General features: G+C 37.9%; 1 protein-coding gene across 1 annotated transcript in view; it reads left to right on the top strand.

The window, feature by feature from the left end:
- The window catches only part of OPHN1 (oligophrenin 1), a 593,683-nt gene that overhangs the window by 408,288 nt on the left and 169,621 nt on the right, over nt 1–15,774 (top strand). Inside the window, exon 18 of the mRNA XM_047092574.1 lies at nt 1,099–1,204. Within this exon, the coding sequence (XP_046948530.1) occupies nt 1,099–1,204 (106 nt within the window). The remainder of the gene's footprint in view (nt 1–1,098; nt 1,205–15,774) is intronic.

The following is a 15,774-nucleotide window of genomic DNA, read 5'->3' on the forward strand; positions in this document are numbered from 1 at the left end:
GGAGAAAACAAAAATACATCCACAGATTGTGTCCACTGCTAAATGAGAGTCTTCCTACTTGTTGTCTAACTCAAATGTTCTATTATTTTTCATAAATCAATGTAAGTTGAGTAGTTTGGACAAAACTGGCTAATATGAGGAATGTAACAGGTATGAGGGCTTTATTGACTATGCCTCTTCTATCAGAACAAGAGCATTGGCTTATGTTACTAGGAGACAACAAAATTGTTCCCTTACAGTTGCTGTTTTAGCTTTTTTTCATCACTTTGCCTTTTCAAATGCTTTTCAATTGTGCTGTGAATTAATGCTCCTAATCTGTTAGTGCTAGCATCACATTTTCTAGATGATAAACCTGAGGGTTAAGGTGAAACATTGCATGGGAAATGAGACATAAAGAATCACCCTAAAATGTTTGGCAGCTGAATAAGTATTAAAAATTTTGGCTGAGGCCACTGTATGTATGAGCATCTGTCCCTATCTCTACATGACCTTTCTCTTGCTTGGTACCCTCTGTGGTGTGCAGGAAAAAGATTCATAGGACTCGTCCTCATAATGAATTTTTGTGGAGGCAAGGGACCTTTGATCTTTACTCTGAGATGTCTCAGTGATTTTCACATGAACCCGGAGAAAGAGCATATCCCCATCACCATAAGAAGATGTGTGGGCAAGGGTTTCCAGTGGAAGTTTACATGCAGAACTTTGGGAACAACCTGCTGTACCTAGAACTCACACTTCCTCAGAGATAGTCTTATGTTCTCATCTTTCTGTTCTGTCGTCTACTTCAACTTTATAGGCCTATTTCTTTGTTTTTATCTCTCTTTTTGCCTTTTGGTCTCTTTGTCTTTTAGTCTTTTGCTCTCCATCTCAGTCTTTTTTCTTGGTCTCTCTTTACCATTATTTCATAGTGCCTATGTATCTCTGTGTCTCTTTTTGTCTCTTTGTGTCTCTAATTGTCTTTGTGTGCATGTGTGTGTGTGTGTGTGTGTGAGAGAGAGAGAGAGAGAGAGATTGAGAGAGAGAGAGAGAGAGAGAGAGAGAGAGAGTTTACTTGATACAGTTGCCCAAAAGGCAAAACTGTCTCTCTCTGTTCTATCTCAGAGTCTGACAACCTGGATTACCGGCTGGGAGCTATTCATTCCTTGGTATATAAGCTACCTGAAAAGAACCGAGAGATGCTGGAACTTATTATAAGACACTTGGTCAAGTAAGTAACTTCTGGATTTTCAGGAGGAGTTGCTATTAAAGGACTGGCCCATAGGGTAGTACCTCAGAGGAACTGTTTATCAACTCATTAAGTCCCAGCCACCAGCTGTTTCATCCTGGAAGGCTGAGTGCTCTATGAAGATGATTTTATCTTGAACCTTGTATATATCCTCTCAGGCTTATCGTGCATCTCAGTTAAGAGGTAACATGAGGTGAATTGGACTGAACACAGACTTTGCAGTCAGATAAACTTGGTTTCAAATACCAGCTACCACTTACTTAGTTGTACTATCTTAGATAAACCTCTTAACCTCTCTTTAGTCATCTCTAAAAAGAGAATAGTATTGCCCACTATGCAAGACTGTTCTGTGGATTTGAATGAACACAGGTAAAGTGCATGGCACATAGAAGATTCTGAAGAAATGGGAGTTATTATTAGGATTGTGGTCAACTCTTTGCTTGAGTATGGCAAGCAGGAAAGACAAGTATTTGAAAGAGTAGGCCCGGTGATGAGCTCCAAGATAGTGGGTTTAAGTGGCATGGGGTGGTGGTGCTTTTTGGCCAGAGAGCTTAATGATTGGAATAAAAGTAAGTTGACGTGCCTTGTAAAAGTACAGCAAGTAGCTCTTGTGAAGCAGTATGGTGCAGCAGAAAGCACTCTGTCTAGGGGTCAACAAACCTGTGTTCTGGTGTTAGTTCTGCTCCTAGCTTCCTTTTTTAAAGTTTATTTATTTATTTTGAGAGAGACAGTGTAAGCGTGAGTTGGAGAGAGTCAGAGAGAGAGAGGAGAGAGAGAATCCCAAGCAGGCTCCACACTGTCAGCTCAGAGCCCAACACAGGGCTTAATCTCATGAACTAACCCATGAGATGTTGACCTGAGCCCGCTGAAGAGTCTGTTGCCTAACTGACTGAACCACACAGGTGCTCCGTTTTGCTACTGGCTTTCTTGATGATCATGAGCAGATCACTCTCAAGGCTCCTCCTGATATTTTTAAAAGTACAGAAATGAGACAAGCTTAGAAAAATCATGATGCATTTTAAGAGTGTCTGTTAAAAAATAAAGCTATCATCAAAGTTACAAAAGTACAGTAATTATACATTTTAACCTCATTTGAAGAGGATCTCAAATACCTAAACTTGAAGCCCCTAGTAAAGTTGAGGCTCCAGACTAAATGATCCTCTTGGTCTCCCCCTATGATAAATTCTGCATCACTGGATCTCAGGTTTCCCTAATGACATAATGAGATCCCACCAAGATTCAATGGAGCTCTGACAGTCTATGTATTTTTATACTTCTATAACAAATGAGCATTAAATACACTAAGGAAGATAAATAGGCAGAATTAACAAGAGGATGCCTTTTACATTTATTGCCAATGTTTCCAATTTGGGCTAATACAGAACATTAAGAGCAGTTTCTTCCCAAATAGTTGTTTGTGATAATCTCAGTAAAAGTACAACAATCAATACATAAATCATTTGCATATTAATTTGAAGCTGCCCTGGGGGAAAGAGAAATTGAGTTCAAGTTCCACACTGACACTAATTTTGTTTGAACTAAAGAAAGTCCCTCCCACTCTCTGGACATCAGTTTATTCATCTCTAATATGAGGGGACTGAACTAGCTAATCTTAAGGGATTATTCCTGCTCTGACATTCTAAGAGTCTTGTATGTTTTGGGAGGCAGGGACTCAGATGAGAATTATCCTACCAGCAGTTAGTGAGAAGCACCTGCTACCATGCACTCAAACGCTGACTGCTGCCTTATTTCAAGAATTTTGGTCCTTCAAAACTCTAGAACAAAAGGAACAAGAGACACAAACACGCAAGGAAGAGAAATAGAAAGACAAATACACTTAGATATATGAAAAACTGCTCAAGTTCACTCATATAAGAAAAATGCGAATTAAACCTACACTGAGATGCCATTTATTGGGAAAAACCTAAGGCATGACTGTATTCTCTGTTGATGAGACATTGGGGCAAATGGATACTGTACTACATTGCTGGTGTTAATGCAATATATACGACAGGAGGAGAATTTGACAATATCTAACAAATCTGTATATTCACTTACCCAGTGCCAAGCAATTCTACTTTTAGACATTTACTCTGAGGACACACCTCCCCAAGTACCAAATAGCATATGTAGAAGGTTCATCATCGCAGCATATTTTTTTAATAACAAAAGGTTGGAAACACAAAAGTGTCCAACAATAGGGGACTAGTTGAGTAGATAATGGTCTATTCAAATAATGTAGCATTCTACAACCTAAAAATAATTAGGAAAATATCTGTGAACTTCTTTTGTAGTGATTTCCAAGATGCATTACAAATTTGAGGTTATATGTCAGACAACAACAGCAACAAAACCCAAAGTTTAAAACATTATATTAGTATGATAACTTTTATGTAAAAAGAAAATGAGGGAAATAAGAATATATAAGAATATTGGGGCACCTGGCTGGCTCAGTGAGTTAAGTGCCTGACTCTTGATTTTGGCTCAGGTAATGATATCATGGTTCCTGAGATTAAGCAACCCAACTGAGCTCTGAGCTGATAGTGTGGCACCTGCTTGAGATTCTCTCTCTCTCTCTCTCTCTCTCTCTCTCTCTCTCTCTCTTTCTCTCTGCCTCTCCCCGTCTCATGCACTCACATACTCTCTATCTCAAAATAAATAAATAAACATTAAAAAAAGAATATGTGAAAATATTAAACACATATTTTCTTCTGTCAAATTAAACACACAGTAAGATAAATAAAAAACTAATGATTCAAGGAGTGACCAAGATGGTGGAACAGCATGAAAGATTTTTTTTGTGTCTCTCATCCATGAAATGCAACCATATCAACATTAAACCATCTTGTACACCTGGAAAACTGATTTGAGGATTAGCACAATAATCTGCACAACCTGAACCATAGAACTCAGCAGGTACAGGGTATTGAGAGGTGAACTGAGAGAGAGAGAAGCCATGGAAGGCAGGGAGCTGTTTTGCTTATGGGGAGAGGATGGAGACAGGGGGAGAGTATCGGAAAAGCAACCCACCCCCCAAAAGCAGCTGGAGAGAAAGGAAGAGTGGAAACAGCCACAAGGGATGGAAATCAAAAAAGGGAGAAAGGAGAAAGGAGAGGTTTTAAATTCCACTAAGACTATAAACAGGGGGAGTGCAGAGTCTGAAACTCTCTAGCTCAATACCTGGTGGTGCACTGGTAGGAAGCACAAGTCCCCAGCAGCAGAGATCAAGGTCCAAGGGGTCGTTGGGCCACATGGGGAGAGGCGGTTCCCCTGCTAGGATAACATTTGTTAGAGGCTGTGCCACCTCCCGACAGGCAAAAATCCCAAAAGACCCTGAAGAACAACCATAGTCACTGGTGTTGGAACAAGGATGCTAAGGGTGAAGACTGGTGCCAGATGTGTGTTGTGATTTGCCATAATCCCTGAAATGCTGCTTCTACATGATCACTTAAGTCCTTAACCTTCAAGGGAAGACAGATCAGGTTTGCAACAGACCTATCCACAGGAACTTGGCAGGCCAGAAAGGAGTGGCAGGATATATTCAATGTGCTGGATCAGAAAAATATGCAGCCAAGAATTCCTTATGCTGCAAGGCTGTCATTCAAAATAGAATGAGAGAAAAAACTTTTCCCAGACAAACAAAAACTAAAGGGGTTTGTGACCACTAAACCATCCCTGCAAGAAATTTTAAGGGGGACTCTGTGAGGGGAGAAAAGATGAAAAAACAAAACCAAAAAGACCAAAAGTAACAAAGACTAGAAAGAACCAGAGAACACCACCAGAAACTCCCAACTCTACAGGCAACATAATGGCAATAAATTCATATCTTTTGGTACTAACTCTAAACCTCAGTGGACTAAATGTTCCAATCAATAGACATCGGGTAACCGAATGCATAAGAAAACAAGATGCATCTATATGCTGTTTACAAGACCCATTTTAGGTGTAAAGACACCTTCAGATCGAAAATAAGGGGATGGAGAACTATCTGTCATGCTAACGGTCACCAAAAGAAAGCCAAAGTAGCAATACTTATATCAGATAATCTAGATTTTAAAATAAAGACTAGAACAAGAGATGAAGAAGGGCATTATATAATAATTAAGGGGTCTATTTACCAAGAAGGTCTAACAATTGTAAACATTTATGCTCCAAACATGGAGCTCCCAAATATGTAAATAAGTTAATCACAAACATACAGAAACTCATTGATAATAATGCCATAATAGTAGGGGACTTAAACATCCCTCTAACAACAGTGGACAGATCATCTAAACAGAAAATCAACAAGGAAACAGTGGCTTTGAATGTCACACTGGACCAGATGGACTTACCAGATATATACAGAACATTTCATCCTACAGCAGTGGAATACACATTCTTCTCCAGTGCACATGGAACACTCTCCAAATAGAACAATTAATGTGACAAAAATCAGCCCTCAACAAGTACAAAAAGATCAAGATTGTACCGTGTATATTTTGAGACCACAACGCTGTGAAACTCAAAGTCAGCCACAAGAAAAATTTTGGAAAGATAACAAATACTTGGAGACTAAAGAACATCCTACTAAAGAATGAATGGGCTAACCACGAAGTTAAAGAGTAAATGAAAAAGTACATGGAAACCAATGAAAGTGATAACACCACAGCCCAAAACCTTTGGGATGCAGCACAGGCGGCCATAAGAGGGAAGTATATAGCAATCCAGGCCTTCCTGAAAAAGGAAGAAATGTCTCAGATACATAACCTAACCTTACACCTTAAAGAGCTGAAAAAGAACAGCAGATAAAACCCAAAACCAGCAGAAGACAGAAAATATAAAGATTAGAGAATAAATCCAAGCTACTGAAACAAACAAACAAACAAAAACAAAAAACAATGGAACAGATCAATGAAACTAGGAGCTGGTTCTTTGAAAGAATTAACAAAGTTGATAAACCCCTAGCCAGTTTGATCCAAAAGGAAAAGGAAAAGATCCAAATCAATAAACTCAAGAATGAAGGAGAAGAGATCACAACCACCACAGGAGAAATACAAACAATAATAAGATAATATTATGAGCAATTATACACCAATGAAATGGGCAAGCTGGAAGAAATGGACAAATTCCTAGAAACATATAAACTACCAAAACTGAAACAGGAAGAAATACAAAATTTCATCAGACCCATTACCAGTAAAGAAGTCAAATTAGTAATCAAAAATCTCCCAAAAAACAAGAGTTCAGGGCCAGATGGCTTTCCAGGGGAATTCTACCAAACATATAAAGAAGAATTAACATCTATCCTTTTGAAGCCATTACAAAAATAGAACTGGAAGGAAAACTTCCAAACCCTTTCTATGCAGCCAGAATTACCCTGATTCCAAAATCAGACAGAGACGCCACTAAAAAGGAGAACTATAGACCAATTTCCCTGATAAACATGGATGCAAAAATTCTCAACAAAATAGCAGCCAACCAGATCCAACAATACATTTAAAAAAATTATTCACCACAAGCTACTGGGATTTATACCTGGGATGCAGAGCTGGTTCAACATCCACAAAACAATCAATGAGTTAAATCACATCTATTAAAGAAACAAGAAGAACCACATGATCCTCTCAATAGATGTAGAGAAAGCATTTGACAAAATACATCATCCTTTCTTGATAAAAGTCCTCAAGAAACTAGGGATAGAAGGAGCATACCCTGAGATCATAAAAGCCATATATGAACGACCCAACGCTAATATCATCCTCAGTGGGGAAAAACTGAGAGCTTTCCCCCTAAGGTCAGGAACAAGACAGGGATGTCCACTCTTGCCACTGCTATTCAACCATAGCATTGGAAGTCTTAGCCTCTGCAATCAGACAACACAGAGAAATAAAAGGCATCCACATCGTTCAGGAGGAGGTCAAACGTTCACTCTTCGCAGATGACATGATACTCTACATGGAAAACCCAACAGATTCCACCAAAAAACAGCTAGAACTGATTCATGAATTCAGCAAAGTCACAAGATATAAAATCAATGTACAGAAATCTGTTGCATTCCTATACACCAATAGTAAAGCAACAGAAAGAGAAATCAAGGAATAGGTTCCATTTACAATTGCAGTAAAAAACATAAAATACCTAGGAATAAACCTAACCAAATAGGTGAAAGACCAATACACTGAAAACTATAGAAAGCTTATGAAAGAAATTGAAGAAGACACAAAAAATATGGAAAAATATTCCATGCTCCTGGATTGAAAGAACAAATATTGTTAAAATGTCTATGCTACCCAAACCACTCTGTATATTCAATTCAATCCCTAACAAAATAACACCAGCATTCTTTACAGAACTAAAACAAACAATCCTAAAATTTGTACAGAACCAGAAAAGACCCTGAATAGACAAAGCAATCTTGCAAAAGAAAACCAAAGCTGGAGGCCTCACAATCCTGGACTTCAAGATGTATTACAAAGCTGTAATCATCAAGATACTTTGGTACTGGTGCAAAAATAGACACTTAGATCATTGGAACAGAATAGAGAACCCAGAAATGGACCCACAATCATATGGCTGACTGATCTTTGCAAAACAGGAAAGAATATCAATGGAATGGAAATAAACAACAATGGAGTAAAAACAGTCTCTTCACAAATGGTGCTGGGAAAACTGGAGAGGGACATGCAGAAAAATGAACTTAGACCACTTTATTACACCATACACAAAAATAAACTAAAAATGGATGAAAGACCTAAATATAAGACAGGAAGCCATCAAAATCCTACAGGAGAAAGCAGGCAAAAACTCTTTGAGCTTGGCTGCAGCAACTTCTTACTCAACACATCTCTGGAGGCAAGGGAATCCAAAGCAAAAATGAGCTAGTGGGACCTCATCAAAATAAAAAGCTTTTGCACAGTGAAGGAAACAATCAACAAAACTAAGAGTCACCTGATGGAATGGGAGAAGATATCTGCAAATGACATATCAGATAAAGGTCTAGTATCCAAAATCTGTAAAGAACTTACAAAACTCAACACCCCAAAAAACAATTAATCCAGTGAAGAAATGGGTAAAAGACATGAATAGATACTTCTCCAAAGAAGATATCCAGATGGCTAACAGACACATTAAAAAATGCTTAACATCACTCATTATCAGGAAAATAGAAATCAAACCACAATGAAATACCACCTCACACCTGTCAGAATGGCTAACATTAACAACTCAGGCAACAACAAATGTTGGCAAGGATGTGGAGAAAGAGGACCTCTTTTGCACTGTTGGTGGGAATGCAAACTGGTGTGGTCACTCTGGAAAACAGTATGGAGGTTCCTCAAAAAATTGAAAATAGAACTACCCTACGACCCAGCAATTGCACTACTAGGTATTTATCCAAGGGATACAGGTGTGCTCTTTCGAAGGGGCACATATACCCCAATGTTTATAGCAGCACTATTGACAATAACCAAAGTATGGAAAGGGCCCTAATGTCCATCAGTGGAATAATGGATAAAGATATGGTATATGTATATATATGTGTGTATACACACACACACACACACACACACACACACACACACTGGAGTGTTACTTGGCAATCAAAAATAATGAAATCTTGTAATTTGCAACTACGTGGATAGGAACTAGAGGCTATTATGGTAAGCAAAGTTAGTGAGTCAGAGAAAGACAAATATCATACGACTTCACTCATATGAGGACTTTAAGACACAAAACAGATGAGCACAAGGGAAGGGAAGCAAAAATAATATAAAAACAGGGAGGGGGACATATCATAAGAGATTCAAATATGGAGAACAAACAGAGGGTTTCTGGAGGGGTTGTGGGAGGGGGGATGGGCTAAATGGGTAAGGGGCATTAAGGAATCTACTCCTAATATCATTGTTGCACTATATGCTAACTTGGATGAAAATTTAAAAATTAATTAATTAAGTAATTAATTAGAAAAAAAAACGAATGACTCAGAAAGTTAAACATAGAGTTACCATATGACCCAGAAATTCCACTCTTATATATATACTTACCATATGACCCAGAAATTCCACTCTTATATATATACTGAAGAGAAATGAAAACATATACACAAATATCCAAAGTACTATTATTCATAGTTGCCCAAAGGTGGAAACAACCCAGAGACCATCGACTGATAAATGAAAAAAATTAAATGTAGCATAAACATACAATGGGGTATTATTCAGGGATAAAAAGAAATGAAGCACTGATACATGCTACAACAAATATGAACTTTGAAAATATTATGCTAAGTGAAAGAAGCCAGATACAAAAAGCCACATATTATATGATTCCATTTATATAAAATGTGAACAGAGAAGTCTATAAAGACGGAAAGTAGATTAGTGGTTGCCTAGGGCTGGCATGTGGAGACATGGGAGGAAATGGGGAGTGACTACTATGGGGTTTCTTTTTGGAGTAGTGAAAATGATCTGAAATTAGAGTGTGATGATGGTTACACAACTCTGTGAATATACTAAGATAAAACAACAATAAAGGGTTAATTGTATGGAATGTGAAATATATTTTAATAAAGGTATTATTAAAACAAGCACAGTAAAGAAACTATCAACAAAACAAAAAGCCAACCTAGCGAATGGGAGAACATATTAATCTGATATGGATTTAATATCCGAAATTTATAAAGAAGTCATACAGCTCAACACTAACAATCCTCAATCTGATTGAAAAATGGGCAGTAGGCCTGAATAGACATTTTTCCAAAGAACACATACATATGGCCAACAGACACATGAAAAGATGCTGAATATCACTTTTACCATCAGGGAGATACAAGTCAAAACCCTAATGAAATACCATCTCACACTTCTCAGAATGTTTAGTATCAAAAAGACAAGAAATAACAAATGTTGGTGAAGATGTGGAAAGAAAATAACTTTCATGCATTATTGGTGGATATGTAAATTGGTGCATCCACTGTGGAAAACCTTATGGAGGTTCCTTGAAAAAGTAAAAATACAATTATCATATGATTCAGTAACTCCACTACTGTGGATTTAACCAAGCAATATGAAAATACTGATTCAAAAAGATACATGCAGCCCCATGTTTATTGCAGCATTATTTACAATAGTCAAGGTATGGGAGCAACCCAAAGGGCTATCCATAGATGAATAGATAAAAAAAGATATGAAATATATAAATATGTGGAATATAAATACATGTATATGTGGAATACATGTACATATGGAATACATGTATGTATAGATAGATAGATAGATATAGATATAGCTATATAGATATAGATATTTATATATGATGGATATGTGTGTGTGTAATGGAATATTACTCAGCCCTAAAAATGAAATCCTGCCATTTGAAACAACATGGATGAACCTACAGGGTATTATGCTAAGTGAAATAAATCAATCAGAGAAAGCCAAATTCTACATGATTTCACTCATGTGGAATCTAAAAAACAACAACAAAAAAAACTCTTAAATATAGAGAACAAACTGGTGTTTGTCAGAGGGAAGGTGGGAGGGAGATGAATGAAGGGCATTAAGAGGTACAACTGTCCAAAAGAAAAAAAAGAATGAAAATGATTACTACAGGGTGGTGAATACAGTAGAAGGGATATAGATGAAAGCTACATTCCTCTAAGTCCATCTCCTTGAATGCTTTTTACTTTTGAGCCATATTAATGTTTTACATACCTAAAAAGTAAAATTGAGTCAAGAATTACAAACCCTAAAGTTGATGATAAAAAGGCAAATGAATCTAAGTCTATCAAATTGATAAAACAAAGACAAGTTATTTCACCTAACTTATAAACACGATCCTCTGACTTATCCTTAATGAGATATATTCTGAAAACAGGACAAGCTACAAAAAAAGTAGTAAACATCACTCAGTAGGTTTACTAACACTATTAATAATATAAATAAATTTGAAACCATTTTGTGTTTATGTATTGTCATAAACTCTGGATCTAAAGTTCTCTCTTGTCCAGCAAGAGAGTGGACACAGGATTAAAATGCAAGAGATGGTTAATGTCTGGCAAAAGACAGTAGCCCTGAATAAGGGACCTTGCTCCGTATTTATTAAGATCAGAAGGCTTACAGACGTGATTGGGCATGCACAAAGAGACAATGAATCTATGAACATTAACTCATGGGCATGAGGGAAGGGGTTTTGATGATATATGGTGTTAGGGGTTTGTATCAATATAAACCAAAATCCTGGCACCAGCCAGATGGATGTTAACAGCAGACAGGAGGCCCCATGTCTGTTTATCTTAGCCAGCCTAGGGGATATGACAGAGCCTTCAACCTCAGGGTTAACAAGGCACCTTTCTTTTGCTAATTAGTTCCTCTCTGGGCATCTTCACCTGCAGAGGTCTATAGCCCTATTTACCTATTTACCTAATTTGGTCCTTCCTTCTGTGAAAGCAGCTTTCTGCTATAGTACTAAATTGGGGGGTATTTTCACCCTGAATACCTATTCTTGTTTACCTCATGTACCTTTGTAATGGGGCCTTTGCCCCAACCTCTCTATCCTCGTGGCCCTGGCCCTACCCTCCTTATACTTATTTACTTAATCTTGTTTACTCAAACTTGGGTGTGAGCATCCTATGGCTTTGTAAATCTTTTTGCCTTAACCCATCAGTAGAGGCTAAGGGTATTTCTAAAGTTATTCCCCGCAATGTATATCACAAGGATAAAACAAAAATTAAATAATATTATCAAAAGACAAAATTTATGGTGTAAGAAAAAGAGATGATATAAAATTTAAGATAAAAAGCCTACAATAGTTAAGTTGAATTAATGCCATATGAGCTAATGATTTAAAAAACAAAACAACAAAGCTTCTATTCACTGAACCAGTCTTTTTTTTTTTTTTATATGAAGTTTATTTACAACTTGGTTTCCATACAACACCCAGTGCTCATCCCAAAAGGTGCCCTCCTCAATACCCATCACCCACCCGCCCCTCCCTCCCACCCCCCATCAACCCTCAGTTTGTTCTCAGTTTTTAACAGTCTCTTATGCTTTGGCTCTCTCCCACTCTAACGTCCTTTTTTTTTTTTTTTTTCCTTCCCCTCCCCCATGGGTTCCTGTTAAGTTTCTCAGGATCCACATAAGAGTGAAACCATATGGTATCTGTCTTTCTCTGTATGGCTTATTTCACTTAGCATCACACTCTCCAGTTCCATCCACGTTGCTACAAAAGGCCATATTTCATTTTTTCTCATTGCCACGTAGTATTCCATTGTGTATATAAACCACAATTTCTTTATCCATTCATCAGTTGATGGACATTTAGGCTCTTTCCATAATTTGGCTATTGTTGAGAGTGCTGCTATGAACATTGGGGTACAAGTGCCCCTATGCATCAGTACTCCTGTATCCCTTGGGTAGATTCCTAGCAGTGCTATTGCTGGGTCATAGGGTAGGTCTATTTTTAATTTTCTGAGGAACCTCCACACTGCTTTCCAGAGCGGCTGCACCAATTTGCATTCCCACCAACAGTGCAAAAGGGTTCCCGTTTCTCCACATCCTCTCCAGCATCTATAGTCTCCTGATTTGTTTGTTCATTTTGGCCACTCTGACTGGCGTGAGGTGATACCTGAGTGTGGTTTTGATTTGTATTTCCCTGATAAGGAGCGACGCTGAACATCTTTTCATGTGCCTGTTGGCCATCTGGATGTCTTCTTTAGAGAAGTGTCTATTCATGTTTTCTGCCCATTTCTTCACTGGGTTATTTGTTTTTCGGGTGTGGAGTTTGGTGAGCTCTTTATAGATTTTAGATACTAGCCCTTTGTCCGATATGTCATTTGCAAATATCTTTTCCCATTCCGTTGGTTGCCTTTTAGTTTTGTTGGTTGTTTCCTTTGCTGTGCAGAAGCTTTTTATCTTCATAAGGTCCCAGTAATTCACTTTTGCTTTTAATTCCCTTGCCTTTGGGGATGTGTCGAGTAAGAGATTGCTACGGCTGAGGTCAGAGAGGTCTTTTCCTGCTTTCTCCTCTAAGGTTCTGATGGTTTCCTGTCTCACATTTAGGTCCTTTATCCATTTTGAGTTTATTTTTGTAAATGGTGTGAGAAAGTGGTCTAGTTTCAACCTTCTGCATGTTGCTGTCCAGTTCTCCCAGCACCATTTGTTAAAGAGGCTGTCTTTTTTCCATTGGATGTTCTTTCCTGCTTTGTCAAAGATGAGTTGGCCATACGTTTGTGGGTCTAGTTCTGGGGTTTCTATTCTATTCCATTGGTCTGTGTGTCTGTTTTTGTGCCAATACCATGCTGTCTTGATGATGACAGCTTTGTAGTAGAGGCTAAAGTCTGGGATTGTGATGCCTCCTGCTTTGGTCTTCTTCTTCAAAATTCCTTTGGCTATTCGGGGCCTTTTGTGGTTCCATATGAATTTTAGGATTGCTTGTTCTAGTTTCGAGAAGAATGCTGGTGCAATTTTGATTGGGATTGCATTGAATGTGTAGATAGCTTTGGGTAGTATTGACATTTTGACAATATTTATTCTTCCAATCCATGAGCAGGGAATGTCTTTCCATTTCTTTAAATCTTCTTCAATTACCTTCATAAGCTTTCTATAGTTTTCAGCATACAGATCCTTTACATCTTTGGTTAGATTTATTCCTAGGTATTTTATGCTTCTTGGTGCAATTGTGAATGGGATCAGTTTCTTTATTTGTCTTTCTGTTGCTTCATTGTTAGTGTATAAGAATGCAACTGATTTCTGTACATTGATTTTGTATCCTGCAACTTTGCTGAATTCATGTATCAGTACTAGCAGACCCTTGGTGGAGTCTATCGGATTTTCCATGTATAATATCATGTCATCTGCAAAAAGCGAAAGCTTGACTTCATCTTTGCCAATAATGATGCCTTTGATTTCCTTTTGTTGTCTGATTGCTGATGCTAGAACTTCCAGCACTATGTTAAACAACAACGGTGAGAGTGGGCATCCCTGTCGTGTTCCTGATCTCAGGGGAAAAGCTCTCAGTTTTTCCCCGTTGAGGATGATGTTAGCTGTGGGCTTTTCATAAATGGCTTTTATGATCTTTAAGTATGTTCCTTCTATCCCGACTTTCTCAAGGGTTTTTATTAAGAAAGGGTGCTGGATTTTGTCAAAGGCCTTTTCTGCATCGATTGACAGGATCATATGGTTCTTCTCTTTTTTTTTGTTAATGTGATGTATTACGTTGATTGATTTGCGAATGTTGAACCAGCCCTGCATCCCAGGAATGAATCCCACTTGATCATGGTGAATAATTCTTTTTATATGCTGTTGAATTCGATTTGCTAGTATCTTATTGAGAATTTTGGCATCCATATTCATCAGGGATATTGGCCTGTAGTTCTCTTTTTTTACTGGGTCTCTGTCTGGTTTAGGAATCAAAGTAATACTGGCTTCATAGAATGAGTCTGGAAGTTTTCCTTCCCTTTCTATTTCTTGGAATAGCTTGAGAAGGATAGGTATTATCTCTGCTTTAAACGTCTGGTAGAACTCCCCTGGGAAGCCATCTGGTCCTGGACTCTTATTTGTTGGGAGATTTTTGATAACTGATTCAATTTCTTCGCTGGTTATGGGTCTGTTCAAGCTTTCTATTTCCTCCTGATTGAGTTTTGGAAGAGTGTGGGTGTTCAGGAATTTGTCCATTTCTTCCAGGTTGTCCAATTTGTTGGCATATAATTTTTCATAGTATTCCCTGATAATTGTTTGTATCTCTGAGGGATTGGTTGTAATCATTCCATTTTCATTCATGATTTTATCTATTTGGGTCATCTCCCTTTTCTTTTTGAGAAGCCTGGCTAGAGGTTTGTCAATTTTGTTTATTTTTTCAAAAAACCAACTCTTGGTTTCGTTGATCTGCTCTACAGTTTTTTTAGATTCTATATTGTTTATTTCTGCTCTGATCTTTATTATTTCTCTTCTTCTGCTGGGTTTCGGCTGCCTTTGCTGTTCTGCTTCTATTTCCTTTAGGTGTGCTGTTAGATTTTGTATTTGGGATTTTTCTTGTTTCTTGAGATAGGCCTGGATTGCAATGTATTTTCCTCTCAGGACTGCCTTCGCTGCATCCCAAAGCGTTTGGATTGTTGTATTTTCATTTTCGTTTGTTTCCATATATTTTTTGAGTTCTTCTCTAATTGCCTGGTTGACCCACTCATTCGTTAGTAGGGTGTTTTTTAACCTCCATGCTTTTGGAGGTTTTCCAGACTTTTTCCTGTGGTTGATTTCAAGCTTCATAGCGTTGTGGTCTGAAAGTATGCATGGTATAATTTCAATTCTTGTAAACTTATGAAGGGCTGTTTTGTGACCCAGTATATGATCTATCTTGGAGAATGTTCCATGTGCACTCGAGAAGAAAGTATATTCTGTTGCTTTGGGATGCAGAGTTCTAAATAGATCTGTCAAGTCCATCTGATCCAATGTCTCATTCAGGGCCCTTGTTTCTTTATTGACCGTGTGTCTAGCTGATCTATCCATTTCTGTAAGTGGGGTGTTAAAGTCCCCAGCAATTACCACATTCTTATCAATAAGGTTGCTTCTGTTTATGAG

The sequence above is a fragment of the Lynx rufus genome, unplaced genomic scaffold (genome assembly GCF_022079265.1).
Source record: "Lynx rufus isolate CCGP_SWC_20201006 ecotype Redwood Valley unplaced genomic scaffold, mLynRuf1.p SCAF_30, whole genome shotgun sequence".
Lineage (NCBI taxonomy): Eukaryota > Metazoa > Chordata > Mammalia > Carnivora > Felidae > Lynx > Lynx rufus.